This window comes from Microtus pennsylvanicus, chromosome 9, assembly GCF_037038515.1.
Source record: "Microtus pennsylvanicus isolate mMicPen1 chromosome 9, mMicPen1.hap1, whole genome shotgun sequence".
Taxonomy (NCBI): domain Eukaryota; kingdom Metazoa; phylum Chordata; class Mammalia; order Rodentia; family Cricetidae; genus Microtus; species Microtus pennsylvanicus.
The window spans coordinates 22,069,722-22,096,165 of record NC_134587.1 but is presented as its reverse complement, the minus strand read 5'-3'; the positions used below and the strand labels follow the sequence as shown (position 1 = coordinate 22,096,165).

Here is a 26,444-nt window from a genome sequence, read left to right as displayed (position 1 = left end):
CTTCCTTCCTCCCTGTCTCCCCCACTTCCCGCCTGCCTGCCTTCCTTCTCTTCCTCCCTCCCGTTCTCCTTCCCTCCCTCCCCTCTTTCCTTCATTGTTCTCATTCCTTCTTTCTTTATCAAGCAGGGATTGCTTTATATGCACATATATTGTGGAACTCTCTAGACCAGGTTGCCCTCCAGCTCCTGGCAGTTCTCCTGTATAGACTCCTAAGAGCTGGAATTACTGTTTTTCACAAACATAGCAGGCTACCAATTAATAGACTTCTTTAAAACTATTTTTTCTGGAAATGTTAAGCTATAATTCTTTATTCTGGCTGCATTGATATCCAGAGATATGGTTTAGTGGACATTAGAGATAAATGAAAAGGCCCCAGGAAAGCAGCTGTGTTTAATCATCAGACCTTTGTATGGACTCAGAAGGCAAAGTTCCGACCAAGAGGCTCTCTGAGGTCCTGACTTTGGATGTTTTCCTAACGAATAATTACACGGAACAAAAACAAATTGGCAAGTAGTGGAAAAGGATGGGAAGACGAAATATTTGAGAACTGAAAGTCCTCACACTTACTGGACATGGTTTTGATGAGGTTGGCACGGAAGCCGAAAGCTGGCTTGCGCTCATATACAGGTGTTTCAAAGCAAATAAGTTGGTGTGTCAGGCCAGGCCTATGCGGGGACCGAGGTCAGAAGCCAGGGAAAGGTGTAGTGACCAAAGTTAACGAATTAACCAACCTGGTGAAAGAGAAGGATGCCACACCTTCCAGAGGAACCTATCTTCTCGGGGAACGATGCTCTGAGAGCTAGGGTGTCATATAAAAGGCCCTCTAGGGATGGTGTTTTGAAACTGACAGAGAAGTTTGAAATGCTAAGGGAAGATTTCAGAAGGAAACTTCAGAGGAAACCTAAGTTTGCAGGGAAAGTGGTGGTCTAACTTGGAGCTGCGTCGCTGTGATTAGATCTGCAATTTAACAGCAGGCCCTCATATTGCTTTTTCCTGATATCTGTGCACCGCAGAGTATGGCTTCCATTTTACCTGCTTCTGATAGATCCACGAGACCTGACAAGAATACATATGAGGGGTGAGTAATTTTGATCCTTTCTTGTTTCCATCAGATGAGTGTCCCTGGGGATTTGATTTTAAATGCAGAGAGGACGTACATCTTTCCATGTTGGGCATTAAAAAATTGGAATAGTGTCCTATATAATAGCAAGCCACATGAGAGCTCTGCACATTTTTCTTCTTGGATGAGTTGGCCCATTGGTTCCTGTAAGAATGTAGAGCAGAGGCTGGTGGGGATGGCTTCGTGGATAAAGGTGCTTGCTGAGCTAGCCTGGTCACCTGAGTTCACTCCCTGGAACCCACATGAAGGTGGAAGAAGGGAAATGACTCCAAAAAGTTGTCCTCTGACCTCCACATGTGCCTCCTGGCCTGTCTACCCCCACACAGCTTTATAAAAAATAATAAATAATACACATAGCGATAATACATAAAAAAGAAAGTAGGTCAAAACATACAAAAACCTGGAGAAGTTTAACCCACCCACAGGAGCAGACAAACTCAAAGTACAGCCTGGGAGTCACTGTGCAGTGAATTTAGCATTTAATTCCAGGACCATAAGCTGTACCTGAGACATAATGAAAGGGCCCCACAGTGCCGACGGCATTTTGACGGTGTTGAGTGTGTCAGGGGGTAATTTCATACGCTTTGTGATGGACAGACTCGACAGAGAATCAACTTCTGAAATATCATGGATGTTATTCATCTCAAAAGTGGGCATAAATCTACCCAAGCTGCCTGCAAATTGAACTCTAATTTCTGCCTCAGGTTAACAGAACATAATAGAGCATTAGTCTTCATGAGGCTTAAGGAACTTTTGTAAGTTCCCTCTGATTTGCCGAGAACTGTGGGAAATGTCTTGTGATGTCAGCATACAGAGAGTGCTCCATTCCCAGGCTTAAAAAAGACCCCTCCTGCCACCTTTATTCCTTCAGGGAAGCCAGAGAGAGAGAGAGAGAGAGAGAGAGAGAGAGAGAGAGAGAGAGAGAGAGAGAGAGAGAGAGAGAGCAAAGGAAAATGGAAAACCTCCCAGCTCAGCTAGCACTTGTCTTTGTGATCAATATTTAGAGCATGAGTTTGGAAAAAGTGGAAATAGGCTTGAAAAAAAGTTTTGAGGAGGAAACAGTATGTGTGAGCCTATTTAGCAGTAGCTAGAGATTTTAGAAAGAGCTAAGCATTGGAAAAATCAGTTTCATATGGGTTTGAATTTGGTGGCAAAGTCTCGGGCAAGACTTCACTCTATTTTTAAAAAGACATTCATTTATTTGCTTTTAGTTGAAAGTGATAATTGACATATACTTATGGGCACAAAGTCTTGGTCGGTTTTTGTGTGTTTGTTTGTTAGGTTGGCTTGCAGTGTTAGGGGTTGAACCCCAAGGCCTCATGCATACCAGATAAGTGTTCTGTTACTGACCTATATCCTCAGCCCTGCAAAAGGACCAAGAGAGTAAAGAGTAAAAGACAACCAACAGCAATTCTCAAAAGATTCAAATGACCGACAACTATATTTTAAACTTTTCAATATTGCTAGTCACTAAAGGAATGAAAATTAAAAGCAATGTACTATCTCTTCACACCCATTAGAATCATTATCAAAGCCCACTGATTACAGATGTTGACAAAGTCTAGAGACAAGAGAAACTTTGTATATTACTGGTGGTGCTCTTTTGGGGGTGCCCGCCACCCAGCTCCCAAATAATAGACTTATTCTTACTTATAAATGCCCACCCAGCCTTAGCCTGACTTGTTTCTAGCCAGCTTTTCTTAACATAAGTTATCCTGTCTCCCTTCTGCCTCCGGGATGTTATCTTTTTCTATTTCTGTATTCCTTTTCTATCCTTATTCCGTGTCTAGCTGTGTGGCTAGCCCCTTCTTTTCTGGCTCCTTGATCTTCCTCTCGGTTTTCTCCTTTTATTTATTCTCCCTGCCTGCCAACCCTGCCTGTTCCTTCTCCTGCCTTGTTGTTGGCCGTTCAGCTCTTTATTAGACCATCAGGTGTTTAAGACAGGCAAAGTAACAGTTTCACAGGTTAAACAAATGCAGCCTTAAAGAATGCAAAATATCTTTGCATTATTAAACAAATATTCCACAGTGTAAACCAATGTAACACACCATAAAATAATGTCCCACAATAGTGAATGTCTGTCCAAATCTTTGGGCTTCGCTTAACCATATTTTACTTCTTTGCTATTGGGCTATGAAATTTGGATGATAGGCTGCCGTTGATTGTGTAGTTTACAAAACTTTTCTCCCAGCACGTGGGGCATCTCTTCGTCTAAGGATGGTTTCTTTGGTATGCAGGAGGTTTTTAGTTGGGTACACTTCCATTTACTTGTTTATTTGCTTACTTGGGCTTTCCTGCGGAGCCCTACCTGAGCGGTTTGAGTCCAAACCAATGTGGTACAGTTTTTCTCTGTGGCTTTCTGGTGACACAGGGCCAGGTCTTAACATGTTAGTTACTGTCTACTCTGAGTTGACATTAGGACATGGTGCAAGATTAGGTTCAGTTGCATTCTTTTGCTGGTGGAGATCAAACTTTCTCAACACCATTTATTGAGAAGCTTTTCCTTTCTTCATTGTGTGTTCTTGGCAGCTTTGTCAAACACCAACTCTCCATTAGTAACCGGGTCTATTTCCAGATCTACCGTCTTATTTCTGGCACAGATGTGCCAGGGTCACCCTGTTCTGATTGCAGTCACTTGTGGGTGGGTGTTTGCTTTTTTGCTTTTAGACAGTGTCTCCCTATATGGCACGGGCTGACTTGAAACCTTCTGTATAGGCTAAACTGGCCCTGAACTTAGGATCATTCTGTCTCAGCTTCCCTAATGAGCAATTGGACATCAAGGAAATCCAAAGGATATCTTCAAAGTGTATTAAGGGTAGTGGTCCCATCTTCCTAATGCTGCAACCTTTTAATACAGTTTTTTACGTTGTGGTGACCCCTAACCATAAACTCATTTATTGTTGCTTCATAACTACAATTTTGCTCCTGTTATGAATCATAATGTAAATATCTGATATGCAACCCGTGGGGGTTCATGACCCACAAGTTGAGAACCACTCATTAAGGGACTATTATAACAAGCCTCATACAAGAGAATGCAATTTATGGCTATGTTTCTTGGGATTTTCTTCTTAAACACAGAAAAGGTGGAGATCAGTAGATTTAAAAGCGCTAAGGCCGGGTGTCCTTGACCAAATGAATCACAAAACCCGAGAAGGGACTGAGGTATCAGCATTCTTTAAAGTCTGTCTAGCGATTCCAATACGTGGTTAGAGTTTAGTTCCATGTTATAGGTGCCTTACGTTTCACTCCCAACAATTGCTTTATATTTCTACTCAAGGGCTGTGGTGTCTCAAGCTTTGCTATTTTAAAGACACTAAGATAACACACACACACACAACAACAATAGCAACCCAAACACCTATTAGAACTAATAAATGTGGTGAAGCCATAGTTTATAAACTCAGCCATTAAAGATTAACATTGTTTCTATATACTAACAAGAAACTCCCTGGAAATGAACTTAGTAAAACAATCCCAACAAAGCAGAGTACAGTATATAAACTGAATAGATCTGTATATGGGAAATCATAAAATATCGATGAAAGAAACTCAGGATAATATAGAAGACATAAACAGATGAATGGAAGGTCACATTCCTACGCAGGGAAACTTGGTCCTGTTGACATGTCCACGCTACACAAAGTGGCCTACAGATATAGTTCCAATCAAGATTCGAATGCTCTTCTTCACAGAAATAGAACAACCCTAAAATTTGTATGGAACCTGAAAAGATTCAAATGGCCAAAAAAACTTCCTTGGTGGCTGACAGAACGGTCGCCTTAGAAGTGCTTTTTCATGGCCGAGGAGACAAAAATCTCTGTCAATATCAGACCCCAGGAGGCTTTAAATCTCCCCCAGTGATTCCGAGAAGCAGTTAAGGAGTGGCTGGAGATGAATGAGTGTGTTTCATAGTGTTACGGTTTGAAGACGCAGTAGGAAATCCAAAGAAAGCTCTTGTGGTCATGAAATCAGCTTTGGTGGAATGAAATAAAGAGTAGAATTGAATTTGGAAGAGAAAGGGAGGGGCAGTGTTTCTCGAGCTCTCGTGTGCACGAGTGCATACGAATTACTAGTGGCTACTAAGATGCAGGTTTGGAGCCAATGGTTCTGCGGTGGAAATGTGGTTTGCCTTTTTAACCAGGTTCCTGAGCCAGACTGTGGTGCACGTGCCCTCACCTCCCCACCAAAGCTTCCACTCAGTATACTCTGCATAGGGTGGGGATCGGAGGCCCCAGTTGCTTTTCCTAACTGCAGCAAGGAGGTACTGTCCGGCTTCTGATGCAGGAACTTGTCCTACAGGGACAGTACACAACACCATGGAGTCCTCTACTCCCCCCCCCCCCCGCCCCAATGAGGTATGATTCACAAACTAATTAAGAACCTGTTACTTCTAATGTTTTTAAGGAGAGGACAAAAAAAAACGCTAATAGTGTTTTGTTCCACTTTCCAAACGGTTAAATTTAGGTTCACATATCGGATTTGTAACGTCTTAGAGATTAAAGAGAGATGCACTAGACAGTTTGCATCAAGGAATCCACAATCTTTCTGAGGAGGCAGAAAATTAACTGCGTTTTGACAGCATTAGCACAGAACAGATGCGGTAGGAACACAGCGAGGGAAAGATATTGATTAGGGATAACGGCTGCTTAGAAAACGCTCCTGGAAGATGTGGTCGAGCTGGCCTGAAGGAATGAGGAGGATTTTGATAAGTGAGTCATGAAAGGAAACGGGAAAGAGCAGTTTATGAGCAAAGGCTTAGAGCGGGAGCTCTCGCCTTCAGCCGAACATGAGTAACCAAAATTTAACAAAAAAAATACTTTCTGAGCATCCAATTAATTTCAGCTGGGTCACTAGTGGATTTTCAAGCAGGGCTCCAAAGAATTTCCAGATGATTCCTTGCAAGATGTCTTGCACGGGACAGATACTTTGTTACCACTGACAACCAAAGAAGTATATTATGATAAAGTCACCCAAGGCTGTAAGGGGTGTGCTTTGTAAGTCTAAGTTAGATTGAATTAATCTCCCACCTGCAGGGGCAGCTCACTGCCTTGTCTTACATCCATTAGCCAAATGAAAAAGGAAGGATGGGGGCTGGGTGAGGGGCCTTAGGTGGAAAGGAAGTCCTATGTTCAGCACGGCTGGTGGGGTTCTCAAAGGCAAAGATACTCATCATGTTCTCATAGATGTCATAATGATGTGTATACACAGGGAGGGATGGGGGGCAGGAGGGAGGAGGAGAGACACACACACACAGAGAGATCTAAATCTGAGTTTTTGAAAGAAGATCCACCCAGGCAATTCTTTATGGTTACTTGTAAGAAATGCTGGCAAATGAATGAGACCACGGGATTCATAAATTGTTTCCCTAAGTACACCCAGACACAAACGTTCACACCAGGGAATGGAGGAAGTCAAGAAGTGTGCAGAAACGGAGATTCAGAGAGGTGTCCTTGCTGGAGCATGTGGTCCACTGTTATGGGAGCACACAGTGCTGCCTTGCAGGACGCAGTGGGGAAGGGCAGGGGTCTGGCAGCCATGCATTAGCAGGATGGGTGCTGTGTTCAGGCCTTGAGCAGGATGTTGGCTCCAGGATGTGAGGGTAAACGGGGAGCCACTGGAACATCCTGGGTAATGGACCTATGGGTTTCTAGGCCCCCCACTATTCTTCCCTCTCCAGGGCAAATCTGTCTTTCCATTGCGTACCCCTTTCCCACTCTTCTGCTGCTGGAAGGGTGCTACTGGATATTTCCACATTAAAGGGCCTTTCTTTAAAATAAAACAGAAAATCATTTTGCTTGTTTGCTCTTTTTTTTTTTTTTGAGACATGGTTTTGCTATGTAGCCTTGGCTAGCCTGGGGCTCAGGATATAAATTAGGCTGTCCTCAAATGCACAGATAACAGTCGGCCTCTGCTTTCTGAATGATGAGATTAAATGTTTGTGTCACCGTAATTGACTGAAGGGTTCATCTGATCTCACCTTCTTTTTTTACATTTCTTACAATAATAGATTTAAACTTTTTGTTTTATGTGTTTATTTATTTTATTTTATTTTTTTTTTGGGGGGGGTTTCGAGACAGGGTTTCTCTGTGGTTTTGGAGCCTGTCCTGGAACTAGCTCTTGTAGACCAGGCTGGTCTCGAACTCACAGAGATCCACCTGCCTCTGCCTCCCAAGTGCTGAGATTAAAGTCGTGCGCCACCACTGCCCGGCTGTTTTATGTGTTTATTAAGATTAGCTCTTCTCTCCTGTTACCTCACCTTCTCCAAGTCCCTTAGCCATTTTTTCCTCAGCTTTCATCTTAAGTGTTTCTCTTCTTGGTTAGCCTGCCTGCACAATAAGTGCATGTCCAGTTGATTTGGCATTAGAACAAAGGTTGTCTGAGAGCCAGGCCCCTAAGTTCTGCAGCCTCATACTGAGAGGATGACAGCTAGGGAATAATGAACTGAATAGAGACACCTGTAGATTTTCTGGTTGTATGGGAGTGCTCAGCTTCTAAGAGCCTCCAGGTCTTCATTTGTAAGTTGGGTTATTAATATTATTCATCCCGTAGGCGGATTTTTCTGTCCCATCAGTCAGCTCCCAAGTTACGAAACCGAGACTTATTATTAACTATGAAAGCTCGGCCGATAGCTAAGGCTTGTTCCTAATTAGCTCTTATAACTTAAATTAGCTTATTTCTATGATCTACATGTTGCCATGTGACTTGCGCCATTTCCTATCCTCTGGCATGTCTTGCTCCCTCTCCATTTGGCTGGCCACTCTCCTCCTCCTCTTCCTCCTCCTCTTCCTCCTCCTCCTCTGCCCCACCTCCTCCTCCTTCTTCCCAATGCCCTGTGTGCCTGAAATTCCTGCCTCCCCATTGGCCATTCAGCTTTTATTAAACCAATCAGACTGACAAATCTTCACAGTGTACGGAAAGATTATTCCACAACACATTAATGGATTGGTTATGGTATTGAGCTAATGTATCCTGGTATGGTATAGTTTGTATGCTTAGTTCTAAGTGTGGTACACAATAATTGTAAAATAAACATTATTCACTGTATACCAGATTTAACTGAGAGGTTTATGTGTAGTAGCTATGTTAGTGGTGATCACAGGTGGAGTCAGTTATCCTGTCTCGGGTGTGCTTTCTCTCCAAATGTCTTGACATCTTCTCTGTGTATGTCTGTTTTTTCCCTAGAAAAAGATCTGTATATGTTAAGAATCCTTACCTGGATGCTATGGATGAAGACATCCTCTACCACTTGGATTTAGGAACCAAAACACACAACCTTCCAGCAATGTTTGGGGATGTAAAGGTAAAAGTATTTTGAATGTTAGTAAAATGACTATTTCCTTTGCAATTTTTTAAAATTATTTTAAACAAAACAAATTCCACAGCCTTGCCTAGAGACATGTCAGAGGTCCCAAGAGCACATGAAGCCAAACTAATTTAGAACGTGAACATCATGAACAATCATTTTCACTCCAACAAGACATAAAGCTTCCAAACTAAGTCCAATGCAAACATGATTACTTGGCCACTCTGTTCCCTAGAGATAAATATAATTTTATTGACAATGCTGTTGGGTGTTCAGAATTCATTATGTCTTAACAGATTCGGTTCAAAGCTTAACATCTACATTTATTGCTGAACATCACTAACTTTCATCTTATTAAATAATAAAAGAATTCAAGACTAACAAAGCTCTATTATTCTCTTCCCAAGAATGACCATTGTCCATATTTTGTATCATTAAGGTTTTTACTACTTTGTAAGAAATATTCATGAGGAAATTGTTTATGGAATAGTAGTGAGAGAATGGTATTACTATGTTACTTATTTTATCTTATACATAAATTGTAAAAGCAATTCTTCCTCCTAAATTAGAAAAACATAGAAAAGAACATTCTGCTTTTAAAAATATACCTTATAATCCTACTTTCTAGACCAGGACACCATCTGCCCACTTTCTTTTCTTCCATTTCATTTATTCATTCCTTTACATTTTTCTATTAGCATATTTTTATTTTCCACGGCACTAGGTTACCTAAGGACACTTTCTTACAAGCATATAATGTGCAACATGCTCGAGCATATCTACTTAGCATCTAGTTTTAATGAAAAAATATTAAAATGTTTTTAATGAGACTGAGGGCTTAGATTGGTGTAGTGGTGAAAGCCTGTATGCCCAGAATTTGGGAGGCTGAAGCAGGAGGATCAGAGGTTCATACTCAAGGTCATAGCAGTTCAGGGCCAGCCTGGGATAAGCGAGACTCTATTTTTGTCATCCTATATACTTTTGTTTAATGTTATGTTATTACTATTTTTCCCATGTTGTTTCATTTTGTTTGAAATCATTGCTCATGGGGTCAAGAGATGTGTCATAAGTTATATAAACTATTACTAACTTTTAGTAATTATTTCAATTAGAAACAGAACTCGAGTAGATATTATTTCTTCTAATGGTTTTTCACAATGTAGGTATATTAGTTTCGGCTGATTCACAGATATGGTCAAAGGGAATGAACTCAGGGAAGTCAGAGGAGGTTAAAGTTACTCCCGAGTGGGCAGCACTGGTTCTTAGACCATGTTCTCCTAAGCCCAGTTCCCTGGGATTTTATTCATTGTACCAGGTGGATTCTGAGTTATGGGAAATCAGAAATCCCCAAATTTAAAAAGGGATGGATGTGGAAAGAGAGGATAAAGAGGGTGAGTTCAGGTAGAAGAAAAAATGAGGGTGGAAGAAGCAAGTACATCTAGGTTGTCCATTGCCAGTGCTCAATGCCTCCTCCTTCCATCTCTAAAGGAGCAGTTAGTGTGGCTGAGTCTCCGGGCATCAGCGCAGCCTGTGTCCCCACTCCTCTCTAGGATGCAGCACCCTGCCCTTGTGCAGCCTACCTCCTTCCTCCGCTTCATCTTTTTTAATATAACCTCTGTCACACCTGTCCAGTCTAAAATTGAGGCTCCAGGAATCTTTGATCAAGTCAACTTTGGTGCTCATTAACTAGATTGTACCCGAATTCAAATGTTAGGTATGAGGGTCATGCCTCACCATGATTTCCCCAAGACCTTTATATGAGGATGCCTGTTTGGAATAGAAGGACTGGCATAATTAACAAATGAAGACACACTGTATTTAATACATTAACTAAGAGATGTTTTGATACAGAGTGACCATATATATATATGTGTGTGTGTGTGTGTGTGTGTGTGTGTGTGTGTGTGTGTGTGTATCCTACCCAGTCCCCTCTTCCTTTCTTCTACTTCTGTGCCTGTAATCAAAACACATGGGATGTGTAGGCAGGAGGGTCAGGAGTTAAAGTCTGGTTTTGATTACATTAGACACTGGATATTACCTTTCCTATACAGACGAGGACACTAGAGATCAATGTATATGTAGTGTTAAAACACACTTGTCATTCCTGTGAGTTCAAGGCCAGCCTGGTCTAGAGAGTGAGTTCCAGGACAGCCAGAGCTGTCACACAGAGAAACCCTGTTTCAGGGAAAAAACAAACAAACAAACAATAAAACAAAAAAAAAACAATAACAAAGCCCACTTGTTATATTTATCTCTATATGGGAGGCACAATACAGCCAATACGAGAACAAGCTGAGGTTAAACCCAGGTTTCCCTAATAAACAGTTTCTGATTCTTCCTATATATACTTTTTTTAAAAAAAAACACCTGCATTTGTTACTCTCTTAGTTGTTGGTAAAACATAGGATCAAGGGCTTTGTTTTATTTTTTAAAAATATTTATTTATTTATTATGTATACAATGTTCTGTCTGTGTGTATGCCTGTAGGCCAGAAGAGGGCACCAGACCTCATTACAGATGGTTGTGAGCCACCTCGTGGTTGCTGGGAATTGAACTCAGGACCTCTGTAAGAGCAGGCAATGCTCTTAACCACTGAGCCGTCTCTGCAGCCCCAATGGCTTTGTTTTAGAGATGAGAATCACATATGTTATGTCCTCAAACACATGAGTGTGTGTGGTCTCATCTCTGTTGGTCTCATCGCCGGAAACTGGAGCTTCTAGTTCCCACTTTTCCACCTGGCTGGATTTCCATCAGCCCTTTTGCCACACTCTGTTTCTCAGAACCACTCAGCTACTCCCACACCAATACAGTCAGATAAATAGCAGACATGCTCCATTTCAAATAGGTTTGTTTCTTTAAAGAGCAACCCTAATCATAACCCCATTTGGATGGATAGGAGGCAAAAGTGTGTTTAGACGTAGGATCAGAACAGAATTATAATCAGAACAAAACCAGGATGTTGGGAGCGGAAGATAAAGTTGGCTGTCTTTACAGATTCTGCCCTCAGAAATGTACCTTCATCCAGCACTCTCTTATGTTAGGTTGAGAACATTGACTCCCTTAAGTCACAGGTCAGCAATTCTGACTACAAAGCAAGGGCGTAACCTGCCAAAACTGAAAATTCAACCTTATTCTTCAAAAATTGGTAATAATTATTATCAACACTAACTTCAAAGGGAGAGAAGATGGTAGGGTAAACCATTTAAATCTGAATGGAGGTACATTGAATCTGAAAGGACTAGGTATGGTGGTGCATGCCTTCAATCAAAACACATGGGAGATTTAGGCATGAGGGTCGGGAGTTCAAGCCTGGCCTTGCCTACATAGTGAGTTCAAAACCAACTGGTATTACATGGGGTCCTGTCTTAAACAAACAAATGGACAGGAAGAAACAAATCTCAGTGATTTTGACAGTCACCCTTATTCCTTCATATCTTCCCCATATTTTGAAGGATTTTTCTACATGGTACTACATGGTCTCAGTGGTCTCAATGTAAGTTGATCCTTACTCAGAACAAGCATAAAGCAGGTGCACCTGGTTGGTGGCTGATCAGGTCGAGTGGAGGTGCCAAGACCTAGTCCCTGGCTGTTGACCTCCATCCTGCAGATGACAGAAGTTATGTACATGTCCTCCTTGTGGGATGGGGGTAGGGTGCATCTGTGCACTAGACTGGAAATAGAGCGCTTCAATTCTGCTCATATTCTAGGGGCTGAAACTTGGGCATATGTCCTAGCCCACCTGGGAAGTCAACATTAACTGTGAACCCAGGAAGAAAAGGGAAGAGTCTTGGCATTTAGCTCGTCAGTCCCTGCCATAGTCACCAGAGATGGTGACTGTGGTAGAGGTGCTAGAAAGATGCTTCTCAGATTCAGTATCTAAATCCATATTTTATCATGTCTTTACAGGTATCTTTTATAAAATCACTGTAGCGTCCCATTGTAGTGATGAGGGAAGCAGTGGTCCTGCTTTTCGTTCCACCAGGCTCCCGCATAGTTAGCTTTACACCCGAAATAACAACACACAAATTGTGTTCATTTAAACACTGCCTGGCCCATTAGTTCCATCCTCTTATTGGCTAATTCTCACATCTTGATTAACCCATTTCTATTAATGTGTGTAGCACCACGAGGTGGTGGTTTACCGGGAAGATTCTAACCTATGTCCATCTTGGGCCAGAGCTTCATCGTGTCTGACCTACTATGCTTTCTTTCTCCTAGCATTCTGTTCTGTCTACTCCACCTATCTAGATCCTGCTCTATCAAAAAGCCAAGGCAGTTTCTTTATTAACCAATGAGAGTAACACATAGACAGATGACCCTCCCTCCTTCATCACCCCATAATTCATCCAAAAATTTTAAATTTATCTTTAATTTCTAGATTATACCATAATTACATTTCTCCCTTTCTTTTCCTCTCCAAACTCTCCCATATACTCTTCCCACTCCCCACTCTCCTTCAATTTCATGACCTCTTTTTTCATTAATTGATATTGCATGCACACACACACGCATATATATGTATGTATTCTTAAATATTGTCTGGTTCCGTTCATATCATGTTGCTTGCATGTATTTTCAGGGCTGATTATTTGGCACTAGCAAACCATTTGGTACTCTTCCCCGGGGGAAAAAGACCTCTCCTGCTCCCAGCTTTCCTCAGCTGCCTACCGTTCTCTGTGCTGGATTGAGGTTTTTCTCCACCCACCTTTGCATGCCCATTAGTGTCGTCCTTGCTCTCCTCACACTTGGGTAGTTATGTAGGTGAGACTTCATGAGAGCAGCTTATGGTTTAACTAGGGGATACAGTCTCCCAGTGAACTCCCTGGTCTTCTGGCTCTAACAATTTTCACATCACCTATTCCTCACTGTTCCTGGAGCCTTAGGTACAGGAATGCTTTGTAGATGTATCCACTGGGACTGGGCTCCACAACTCTGTGTTTTGATTGGCTGTGGTTCTCTGTAGTGTTCCCCATCTGATGCAAAAAGAAGTTTTCTTGATGAAGGGTAAAGACTACACTTACCTATGGCTATAAGGACAAATGTTTGTAGATAGTTGTTAGGGATCATGCTGGTTTAGCAAATTAGTGGTTGTAGATTCTCCTCCAGTGACCATGACTTTTTTAGCTCTGACTAGTTTTCTAGGTTTCCAGGACCTTCCCTCTTGTCTAGTGCATCCTAAGTCCAATTAAAGAGCTGTTGGTCACTGGCAAGGCAGGTGTGACACTACTTCACTCTTAAAGTCACCATGCCACCCTGGTCATTGATGTGCCTCCTAGGTATCATAGCTAGGTACGATTTCTTGCTGCCCCCCCCCTTTACAAGTTTGTATAATGCCTTCTGGTCCCAGGAAAACTCATCTTCAGGTAGGGGCTGTTCAGAGCAGTCAGGAGGCTCTGAGTCATGCTTCTGAAATGCATGGTGTCTTCAGAATTTTAAGTAACAAGGAAAATTATTGCTTCATAATACTTCACAATATGCATTCAAAATCTTTATAGTCCTTCTTAATACACAGAATACATAAGCTGTATTTATGCTCTAAATTAATGCAACCTGGCAAAATCATTTAAGTGCCTGGGAATATTGGAAGGTGAGTCCGTTCTGGAAATCACCAGGCAAAGTCCTGAACATACTTTTATAATGCTTCTTATTCCCACCCAGCGTGTTTCTTCCTACTTTGAGAAATCAAATCTTTTGGACAAAGCTCATTTGGTTTGAGTGACCAACGTTGGCCAGTGATCTTCAGCGCGATGTCACTCCTCATTAAAGCAGCCAGACTGGCAATTGTGTCTGCAGGTGATGCTTAGTGAGTCTGATTTAGGAGTCAACGTCAGGAACTAGATTGCTCCTGTCCACGCCTGTCATCTTTATGTCTCGAGAAATATGCGGACGTTCCTGTTGATTCCTGAAATAGCTACAGTTCAAAGCAGAACCCAAACCGCAAACTATTCTAACATCTGTTTTGGTTTTATCGTCAATCTGAACCGTTGTAATTTAGATGTACTGGCCCCACACAGTGGAGTTATTTTCAAACTACTGTATTTTGTATAGAAAAGGGGGCCTCCTTGTACTTAGAATTTGACTTTCTCATAGTAAGAAGGTGCTGTAACTACTTACAGCATGAAAGGGGCAAAGTCCACAAACAATCAAGAGTAAGTAGCTGCAGCTCACCTTAAGTGATGGCCTACCTTGCTCCATTGTCCCTAGTCTTGGTGACTGACTCCCATTGTTCATTACTACCTTAAGGTCCTGCCAGAAAAACTCCTAGGACATTCCAGAAAGGACATCAGTGAGGGTAGATGACAAGCAGAGTGCCCGGACAAAAGGAATAGTTATGTCTTGTAATTACTGTTAAGTGGAGACAAGGACACATCATGCAAACAGACCACCCAATACTTCTGTTGATCTTTTGCATGAGCGGTGCCCACTCTACAACCTCAGGAATTCCTCAGACCTCCCTGTGAAGGTCCTTGCTAGCCTTCCTTGGCTCCTCTGCCCAAAGCAACCCACATCAGCCAGGTCCCACTAAACATCTTTCTCCACTCCAGAAAGCTCGAGTCAGCTTCATTTTTCCTGAATCCTGCCGTAGAGAGGTGTGAGCTCAAAGGGCATCCCTGGGCAGTGTTGCCTGATCTTCAAAGGAGAAGTCCGCTTTTGTGATCACTGAGAAGGTGCCAGGATCTACTCACGCTCCTTTCCATATTCAAGCCCACTGCAGCCTGATTAAACCTGAGAGCTCTGACGATGGTGGTCTGAGGACTCTAAGTTTTCATGTGTCACTGAGCAAGTTACTTAATCAGGGATAAACCAGTTTCGCCTACTACGTTCAAATGGTGGCTTTCCAGCATTTCACGGCATCTGCTCTCTGGGCTTCACTCCATACACCACACTGTGTATGCCACCCCACATATACACCACATCTCTCATACCCACCTCAGACACCATGCCTCATACACCACACCACATATACACACCTCTCACACCACACCACATATACACTCCTCTCACATCACACCACATACACACCCCTCTCACACCACATATACACACCTCATCCATTACATATACATACACACCTCACACCACATACACACACCTCACACCACATACACACACCTCTCACACCACACCACACACACCACATCTCCTACGCTACATCACACCACACTAGCACCACACCGTGTGGCTTTTGTTGCTAAGCGGTTTTCTGCCCATCAGCGTCTGTATGCTCTGCTTCCTCCCGACCTTCAAATGCTCTGTGCGTCCTCTGTTTCTGACCCCTGCCTAGAGCTCACCCGGTTGCCTTCTCACACAGGCCTGTGTCAGGCCACTCCGCTCCCTCTCTCTGGCGTATTCTTCTGTTTTTGGGGTTGGTGTATCCCTAACAAGTTGTGGCATGAGCAATTACAATTTACTTTTGGTATAGGGTCTTATAATGTGTTCTAGTCTGGTCAAATGCACTGTGCAGCCAAGGCTGTGCTCAAACTCGCAAATCTCTAACCTTAGAATGCTGGGTGTAGGCATGCCAATGATCACCATATTCTAATAGATATGATAACCTTTGATGCAACATCTGCTCCAAAGTCAGACAATACGAAAAACAAATTAGTGGTACAGATGAAATCCTGCAGTCGACTTCTGACCTTAACAACAAGCCCTGCTCCATGACGAGTTTTTCTCAGTAAAGAGCAGAAAGGCCTTGAGATGAGTCCTGTCAAGCCTGAAGTTATCACAGTACATTTAAAATAAAAGTATAAGGTTAGGACAGATAATCAGAAAACACAGTAAAACTGGCAGCTTTCCCTTTACTTTTTCCTCGCTTATAGTCCACGTCCTCAGGACTTGACACTAAACATCTGTCGTGTGAGTGCCCGCCACTAGGGTGATTATATTGATGACAATGCCGAGCTGATGCTACTATAAACAAAACCACCAGGAAATACGTCCTTGAACAATGCCAGCACTTTTCTTCACTAGGTTAGTACATAATTCATTGCACGTAGTTGCCTTCTTTCAGGCTAATGATGTAAATGAGCCAAATTTTGAACCCAATCCAGGACCTTTGCCCATGCTCAGAAATAAATTCACTGTACAACAAAATAAAAGCACCAGAACTGAATGTTGACCCTTGCTCTTATCAGAGTGACCATGGCAGATTCCTTTTCCTTCTTCTTGACAGTTCGTCTGTGTCGGCGGGAGCCCCAACAGAATGAAAGCGTTTGCACAGTTTATGCACAAGGAACTCCAGCTGGAGGGAGATGGAGACGACATTGAAGACATCTGTGCAGGAACGGACAGATATTGCATGTTCAAGACCGGCCCTGTGCTTTCCATCAGTGTAAGTACGGGAAAGCTGCAGGCCAGCCAGCCTTTGCAGGCTGAAACCCAAGCTGGGATACCTTCCGAACACGGCTTTCCCCCAACTCTGCCTTGCCTTCACCGGTGCAAGGAATGCAAGTGAAGAGGTTGACACAGTGAAAAAGGTTTCCAGGGCAGGGCAGAGCTTGCAGGGTCACCACTACCTTTACACTTCACTTACTACTTAACTGTCTGAGGCAAGGACAATGAACTTCAAGGCTCACACATCTTTCTGTTCTTAATTGATCAACATGCTTTCCTCTCCAGCCATTTTCCTTTCTCTGTCCTTTATCCAGCTTTAGGAACACTGAATTTTTCATAGAGGCCAATTCTCGGTACCGTTAGACTACACCATGACTAAGCTTGCTAAGAAGCTGCAAGCGCATTTCCACAGACCTCGTGTGGCATGCTCTCCTCTCTAGAACCTGAGAGCTGTTCTGGACACTGTTTGCTAAAGACGAAATGAAGGCAGAATGACTCTCTGAGCAGTTCCCACCAGTGCAAGCGTTTAGAACGGTGTCTGTGCACATCCACCCTCTCCGCCTGCCTCAGCCCTCCGCGCACGGCTAGATGCAGAAGCAAAACGCTGAGTCTGCCGTGTATTTGGATATGGTGGTCCTCTCAAAGGCCATAAGCTGCGGACAGTAAGGCCTGCATAGATGTGACAGTTCTGAAGACCTCAGCTGGAAATGCCCTCTATATGAGGGACAGTCATGATTCATTGAGCTCTCAGATTGCTCAGATTACTCAGTGATGAAATGTAATGAGAGCTGGGAACACTGGGTAACAAAAGAAAACATATAAAATACCACAGTGGTAGAGAAGTTGGTCTTCCCTCTAGGACAAGAGCGCCCAAACCCTGCTTTGGCTTCTAACGGCAGAATCCATTCTTTTATTAATTTGTTCATTCAATAAAAAATTATGTATTATCTGCCTTAGAAGAAGCTAAATATTCCCTGATGCTGTCCTATTAACTTTTCAGTTACAATCCTTTGAACTATAATTATTTGTCCTATCTTGTATGGTAAATGGAGAAAGAAAAACTAAAATTTATCCCAAAAGTGAAACTACTCTAAATGATCAGAAGAGCTTTATCATAAGACAAAGCCAGAGGTAACCTTGTGTTCTATCAGGGAACATGGCCCAGATGGTCAAGGCTAGCTGCTTAGAAGACTAGGCAGACCAGATTCTGTTGACTCTCTATAGGAGCCTTTACCCATTGGGAGGAATGGATGGGGAGTGGGCTGAAAAGGAGGAGGAGGGGAGGAGGAAGGGAGGAGGAGGGAGGGGAGGGAGAACCATGGTTGGAATGTAAAATAAAGAAAAAATAAAATAAAAAGGAATACTAGGCAGGCATGGGGTTTCCAGTATAGACCTCTTTGCAAGAGAAACACAAGAATCTATTTATAATTTTATCATCACACTGAAACGTAAGTTCTGAGCCTAGGTTAACAAATGGCTGGTTTAGAAGAACCTAAGAGATAAAACAATAGCTCATCCTCTAGTTTACAGTTGCAGCAAATGGTAGTTTATTAATCTGTTGCAGAGCGAGTGCCAAAGCCCCAAACTTGTCAATCTTGAATACATAGATCAATACACATTTGATTCCTGGATCCAGGAGGCTTACTAAGCTTTCAGAAATCAGGGCATATTGAATGGGGGGCAGGAATGGTGACCCCAGAGGCCCCTGGTTTCCACAGTTTAATATTCTTGATAAAGGGAAGGAGAGGGAGCTCAGGTTGAGGACATCACGACCAAAGCTCTAGTGGTTTTCCAAAGTCTCTACGGCCATGGACATATTAACATATCTGCCATCATGTTAAAGTGCAATAGCCACTACTGAAACTCAACCCCAGTTTCTACAACTTACAGCACGGAAGGTCTTTCTGAAGATTTGTTAGATGTAACAGAACCACCGGAAATGGCTAAATCCTCTAGCCTGTGTCAAGTGACCCCCTAGTCTGGTGACTGTGATTGTTTTGAGATAAATGCTAAGTTAAACCAGGCTGTGGTCATGATCAATGGCAATTTAAACTGATTCACGGGTTCGGCATTAGCTTCAAACTCTTGAGTGGTATAAACAGAGGTTTCTCTGTCTCTCCCCATCCCGCAACTGCTTCTAAATGATCACTCAGGGGCTTAATATAAATTACAGAATGTTTGGCCTATAGCTCAGGCTTATTACTAACTAGCTCTTACATTTAAACTAACCCATTTCTATTCACCTATATATTACCACATAGCTGTGGCTTTTACCAGTCTGCTTCTTTCTCTCTATCTTCAGTTTGGCTAACTTACCTAGCTTATATTCTGCCTTGCTATAGGCCAAAGTAGCTTTCATTATCAGCCAATGAGAGCAACATAAACAGTGTACAGCATATATGTATATGGACTCAGCGTACAGAAGGATTATCCCACAGCAGGTTGGGAACTGAAGCCAAGTTTCTCCCTTAGAGTCCTTCTGAGCTCACACGGAATTAGCAGCAAACAGTTGAGGCTACATTTGAACAACGGGGTTTGTTTCTTTCCACTGGTTAGGGTGAAGTAAGACTGTGAAATGGCAGCCAAAATTATGTCTTTTCCGTTCCATGTCAACTGTGTATGAAGAGGGAGTTCGTTGACAAGACCCTCATAGGGAGATGAAAGCTGACCCTGCCCTGGCACACCTGTACTTGGTCTTCCCACCTCTGTTCTTGCCAGTTTAACTGGCAGTAGGATGTCTCTCTCAAGTCCTCGCAGATGGACTCATCCATCAGTGTACCACGCAGGCATCACTTAGAGATGACTTATGTTTTCCCGAGCACAGGCACAGTCTTAAAGATTATGTAAATTTATACAAGGGCTGTTAACGTGTAAGGAAGAAAAAATACGTCCTGCTCACTTCTGTATGTGTGAGATGTGTAATGATTCTCCCCTCTCTCAACAGCATGGGATGGGCATCCCCTCCATTTCTATTATGCTCCACGAACTCATCAAATTACTCCACCATGCACGCTGCTGTGATGTCACCATCATCCGAATCGGAACGTCAGGGGGAATTGGTGAGACAGACTGTTTTCTACCGTTAAAACTGAGATTTTTTTTCATACGTCTCTGTGTTAATCCACAGCACACCAACATACATGGAGCCCAACAGAAATCCACATGGACTGCAAAGTACTGGGAGGCTGGACTTAAGGATTTAACTCCTCTTCTCCCCCTTATTTTTCATTTCTCTCTCTCTCTCTCTCTCTCTCTCTCTCTCTCTCTCTCTCTCTCTCTCTCTCTCTCTCGTGTGTGTATGTGTAATTCCACTTCTGTTCACATAAAGATAAGTGGAATTATTATTTTTTTTATTTTTTTTTAATTTATTTATTTATTAAGGATTTCTGCCTCCTCCCCGCAACCGCCTCCCATTTCCCTCCCCCTCCCCCGATCAAGTCACCCTCCCTCATCTGCTCGAAGAGCAATCAGGGTTCCCTGACCTGTGGGAAGCCCAAGGACCGCCCACCTCTATCCAGGTCTCCTAAGGTGAGCATCCAAACTGCCTAGGCTCCCCCAAAGCCAGTACGTGCAGTAGGATCAAAAACCCGATAAGTGGAATTATTAGAAAGTATGGTTTATAGCATGTTTTAGTTTGTTCCTTTGTTGCTGTGATAAAAGACTTTGATCAAAATCAACATGAGGAGGACAGAAGACAGAGGCTTCGGTTGAGGCTCCCTCTTCCCAGGTGACTTTAGTTTGAGTCCAGTTGACAAAAACTTATCAGCACGTGGAAAGAGGTGGTTTTGAGCCTGAGAAATTTTTGCCTAACAGGAATGAGGGTGTTCAGATCAAGAAAACTGCATGGATTTTTGCCTGTTTTATCTAAGTATCAGACCTTATAGCAACCACCGACTAGCAACATGCTGCTTTTGGCTCTTCTTGTTGATCACTGCTGCTCTTTTCTTGGTTGTGTCTCTTACTTGACTGCATACCAGCAGTGGGCTGGTAGGGAAAGTCTGCGGCTACATAAGTTTTTCCAAGAGACTCCCTGCCTCGCTTCTATCGTTTCTCAGGGCATAGATTTTTCATGGTGTCCTTTGACTATGTCACTACACGCAAATGCAGACACGCCATTCTCTCTCTCTCTCTCTTTTTTTGTGAGCATGTTTTTTTTCTGTTTCTTTTCCTTTTATTTTTTTAATTTAATTTATTTATTTATTAAGGATTTCTGCCTCCTCCCCGCCACCGCCTCCCATTTCCCTCCCCCTCCCCCGATCAAGTCCCCCTCCCTCATCAGCTCGAAGAGCAATCAGGGTTCCCTGACCTGTGGGAAGTCCAAGGACCACCCACCTCCATCCAGGTCTAGTAAGGTGAGCATCCAAACTGCCTAGGCTCCTACAAAGCCAGTACGTGCAGTAGAATCAAATGGGAAGGTTTGGCTGACAGAGTGGCAGGACTACATGGTTACATACTAGGGAGTGAGCTTTTAAAAGACAAATCCCTTCGCGTTGCTCAAGTAAGCATTTTGGAGCGAGAGGAGCTCTCAAAAATCTTCAAAGGACCAGACAAGTGGCATGTGTCACAGATGGCGCTCGCTAAGATCAAGCAAGTTAAAAAAAAAAAAAACCACAGCCTTTCCAGTGCTATAATCTGAGAAAGACAGGCAAAGCCCCCATATGTGGGCAAACAAACAAACAAAAAAAACCCAAACATTTGTGGGTCCTCTTTTAAATGGAAATGGAGAATATAAGCAACCAGTGTTGATCAGACATCCTTCTAGATGCTGGTTTACCCAACAGCATCCCAGATAATCAGTTTCAGGGAAAAGGCATGCCTGGGAAAGACATGGTTACCATAATTCTTGGTTTGTGGGATACACTGATTTGCCTTCTGAGGTCACAGCTCCACATTCTGTTCTCCTGAATGCTGCAATTGTCACTTGATATGAACGAGTCTCCAGTGATATGATGAGTCACTCTAGTGACCATCTAAATCATGATCATGGTCTTGGTCTGTGTTTCATGATAACATGGTACAGACAACAAGATAGTACCAACAGCGTGACAGAGGCCTGTCAACAGAAGCAAATTAAACTGTTATACTGATGGAAATGGCTTCATTTCAGAGTTGCATCTTCATTACTAATGCTATAACTAAGACAAGCTCATCCGTTTTGTTTGAAGCGAAACTGTATTTGAAGATGGAAAACGCAGATATTACTTATTCTTTTGCTGACATCAGTTCCTTAACTGAGAAAATACTTTGATAAGGGAAATATAAGCAATTAAAGTGCATTCTCTTTAGATAAAAAATGCTATCAATGCTTCTTTGATGAATCTATGTGTCACGGCAGTGTAAAGAAAACACATTTTCAGCATCTCAGGACATTCTGAACAATGTAAGCAGTCCCTTATTTTTGGCTGACTTAAAATGCATCTTACCAAATGGAGCTATAGCTTCAGAGGCTACTGTGATGTTTAGCTTCCTCTGTCAACTTGACACAACCTAGCATCCTTTGGCGAGAGTCTCAGAGACATTATTTACCTTGGATGGGCCTGTGGGTGGATCTGGAGAATGTCTTGACTAAATTCAGTGATGTGGATGTGACCATAGGCAGGGGGTTGCGAATTGTGTAAGAGGAGGGAAATGGAATTGAGCACAAGCAAGCAAGTACACATGCATTCAATGTTTTCTTTGCTCTTGACTGTGGATGAGACCGGCTGCTTCTACTTCCTGCCTTAAGTTCCCCGTAATGATGGATAATAACCTGCAACTGTAAACAACATAAACCTGGTCTCCCTGTCACGATGCTGTATTTCAACAACAGAAATTAAACAGGACAGTCGTCTTGGGTGTCTAGGTGGAAATTTAAAGTGTTCTGTAATTAACCCTAGTTTGGCATATTGGAATTTATCCTAAACCAAGATGAGTCTGTAGTCCATATCCAGGGTCGCTAAAACATTTTCTGTAAAGTGCCAGACAGTAAAAGTTCTGGGCTTTGCAAACTATGCTCTTTCTGTTGCTAGTTCTCAATGCCACGCCATAGCTCAGATACAGCAAGGACAGTATGTGAATGAATGTGTGGTCATGCCGCAGCAAAGCCTCATTTACTAGGAAAGTGACATGTGGCCTGTGGACCAGAGTTTGCGGACCTGTGTTGTGTAGCAATTTTACAGAAGCATGTGCTCGCTGACCATATTTCTACCAAATACTCAAGATGTGATAGGCACAGCACCAGACCTGGGGAGAGGGCTACGAACTGGCACTGTTTTAAACTTGATACACCTTGTATTCTTCCACTAGAGAGCTAGACAAACAAATGACTGTAAACAGTGTGATGAGTGTTCAGAGAGAGGCTGCCCAGGGCACCATCGAGATACACCTTCTTCCCCAGTTTTCAGTAGAGATCAGGGCAAATCAAAAGGTGGACGCTCACTGTAACCTATATTTGCTGCCTTTTACTTAGTTATGCTTATTTCATTGGTTAGCCCTCCCATGGCTAGGACTTTTGGAAGGGAGTGACTCCGGATGGCAGCTGAGGAACGCTGGCATCAGTGTAAAGAAAAGGAGTCGGGAGAGTAAGAACACACCCAGGCAGGGAGAAAAGGAGTTGACAGAAAATGGCATCTCAGTGGGTCCAGGCCCCTTGAGCAAGGCAGACTTTGCAGCAAGGGAAGGTCAGCCAAGAGGCCTAATTTGCATGGAGCCCAGGAGGAAAAGGAGCCTATGTGATGAGCATCTGAAGGAAGATTGGAGAGAGCTGCCAAGAAATTATAGTAATCGAGGGGTCTGCAGGGAGATTAAATATCAAGTAGTCACATCACTTTATGAAAGCTACTTGCTGGCAGGTTCATTTACTTTCTTCCTGACCTAATTTATTCAAATTTGAGCCTGAAGGCTGGCACGAATTTGCACATCCAAGAGTCATGTTTGTCTTGAAATCTAAACCCCACCACATTGTAAATGCAAATCTGGGTAGACAGCCAATGAAAATGCCTGTTCTAAAGGTTATTCGATGGCTTTCAGGGAAAAAAATATTTTTAAAGATTTTAAGCAGGGCAATCATTAATAAACAGCATTAATTCGTGTTGACAGAGTACGTTCCATACTACATGTCACAGAAGTCACTCTGCGCAATCTTCTGGGATCGCTTATTTATTCTGTATTGCAGGGATTGCCCCCGGGTCTGTTGTGATAACAGATACAGCTGTAGACTCCTTCTTCAAGCCTCGGTTTGAGCAGGTAATCCTGGACAACGTGGTCACCAGAAACACTGAACTTGACAAAAAACTGGCTACTGACTTGCTCAACTGTAGCAGAGAAATCTCCAGCTTCCCAACCCTCATCGGACACACGATGTGTACCTATGACTTTTACGAAGGTGAGAATCCCGTACACGCTGCAAAAGCAGAAGGAAAATACTGGCAGCTGGTTATACAAACCCACAGTTGATCTTAAATCTGCAGACTAGCAAGTTAATCATGTAGATTTTCAAGGGGGCAGCAAATAGCTTTTTTACTTACTAAAGCGTAGCGCCATGAGGGCTTAATAAGCAGCTGAGAAACATGCAGAATGAGTTGATATTGAGAATGGGTTTGATCCTCTATCAGTTTGAATACTAAAATGCAATTAGTGATGCTGAAAGCATCCTCTCTCTGTTCATGACTTTTACTTAGGTTGCTAACTCCAAGACAGAGGAATACGCTGGTCCTACGCTTCTGCCATTCACCTGAACTCTGGGCGAGAAATAAGACCAGGAAATGGGGAGAAGAGTTCAATTAAATAGATCCTATGGGTGGATCTTTTATCCCACAGCCAAGAACATAGGGTCTCCATAGAGTTATCTTGAAGGTCATTGCCAAATAGCAGCTCTTGTTCCAAGGGATGAGGGACAAGGCAAAACCAAAACAAGACACAACAAGCCCCAAGGACAGACTGTATTCATTAGAGAAGAATCTACCCTACCTTGATGTCATAGTACATTGGGCTTCCAGCAAATCTTGTGCTGTAGTTGTGTTCATAGAATAATCACAGCTAATCTTAAGATTTCATCATCTTTTACTTTTCTCTCTATCAAAGTTTATGTAGTACTTTAAGAATCTAAAAGCCATACATGGAAATAGATCATATTCTTTTGCATTGTTCAGGTTAGCGAAGGTGTTTGAGGGACTAATGGACAGACTGAGACTGTTCTAGGATGTTGACTCTTAAGCCCTTCATTTAGAGGGTCACCCACCCGTGCGTTTGCGTCACAGCTCATAAACCGAAGCCTGGTGGCGTCAATGTTACCATTGGCCCGTGAGATACTGTTCCAAATGCAAATTATTTTGCCAACATTTGTAATTTCTAGAGCTGTTCATATGAGAAATTCAGATTTTTGGCTTCTCCGAATGACATAAAGTAGCGTTAAAAGGTAGAAAATGCTCCACGCATGACGGCCCTGGAAAACCTTGGCCCACATCTGGGGCTGCTTATGGTCGGTGAAGTGAGGCCACACCGATCTGCCTAGGCAGACCCTTCCACTCGCATTACCCATGGCTTCTGCACCATGTGGGTTTGCCTCAGCATAAATAACACCGTTAGAGGTGTTGGCAGGCAGCAACCGGAGAAGAGAGAAGGAACAGGGAAAGGCTCACTGTCAGGACAGAAGCCACGGAGAACAGGAGCGAAAGACAGGAAAGGCTTCCGGAAGGGACGGTGCAAATAATCGATGGCAATTGGCTTCCATCCGGATACCGCTGGGTTGGAAAATTTAGGATGCACACATGGCAGCAGGCACGGGGTTAGGTAACATCAGACTGGGCTCCACCTCCTTCTGTCCCCACTGGTCAACCGAAGTGAAGTAAGCCCGAAATAATGGGACAATATGGAAGGGAAAACTCAAGCGAAGAGTTAGCATGAAGCCTGAGAGGTCTGTGAGAGACAAGGGACACACCATTTGCCTGTTTGGCCATGGTGGTCATACGGAGCGTGGCAGTGTCCAAACCGTTTGCCTCAGGAGCATCACTGAGGCACGGAGGGTAAGAAGCCCTTCTCCCCCACCACCCTGCCTGCCCCAGGTCTCCACCTGGCCTGGGGTCCCTGCCACTGGGACAATCTGAGTTTCTCCTCAAAGGAAAACTTTCCCTGTGACCCCCTCACCCGGCTCCGGATGTCCCCGCTGTCCTTTAGAACTGGGGCACTCCTTCCTGTGTGGATGTTCTACCCTCTTTTATGAGATTTGAGCCAGGCACAGCCATGTTCTCTGTGGAAGAAAGATTCAGCAGCCAGGTTGATTCCCCAGAGGAGGATCACTCCAGAGGTGGGGACAGAAGCAGAGCCCTGCACCACTGGGCAGTCTTTCGCTGACAACACTGCCACTGGAGTGAGACATGAGCCGCTAAATCACTCCGTCCTTTTTCAGGCCAGGCCCGCCTAGACGGAGCCTTGTGTTCCTTTTCGAGAGAGAAGAAGCTGGACTACTTGAAGCGAGCATACAAAGCCGGGGTCAGGAACATCGAGATGGAGTCGACGGTGTTCGCGGCCATGTGTGGCCTGTGCGGTCTGAGAGGTAAACTTCTCGCGAATGCCAAGGACGCCGCCCCTCTTTAAGGCCATCTTAGGTTCATTCTTCGGGAGGAGGGAAGGGGGCCCAGATAATTTTTGTTTTGTGTCGAATGCACGCTTTAAAATTACTCAGAATATACATTACCTCGTAGT

The 26,444-nt window shown here is 43.3% G+C and overlaps 1 protein-coding gene across 1 annotated transcript in view; it reads left to right on the top strand.

Annotated features, from left to right (window-relative positions):
• Positions 1-826: 826 nt before the first annotated feature.
• Upp2 (uridine phosphorylase 2) overlaps positions 827-26,444 on the top strand; it is a 36,430-nt gene continuing 10,812 nt past the window's right edge. The window contains exons 1-6 of the mRNA XM_075985167.1: positions 827-1,078; positions 8,306-8,423; positions 16,603-16,761; positions 19,708-19,822; positions 23,917-24,126; positions 26,149-26,295. Of these exons, the coding sequence (XP_075841282.1) occupies positions 1,017-1,078; positions 8,306-8,423; positions 16,603-16,761; positions 19,708-19,822; positions 23,917-24,126; positions 26,149-26,295 (811 nt within the window). The 5' untranslated portion in view covers positions 827-1,016. The remainder of the gene's footprint in view (positions 1,079-8,305; positions 8,424-16,602; positions 16,762-19,707; positions 19,823-23,916; positions 24,127-26,148; positions 26,296-26,444) is intronic.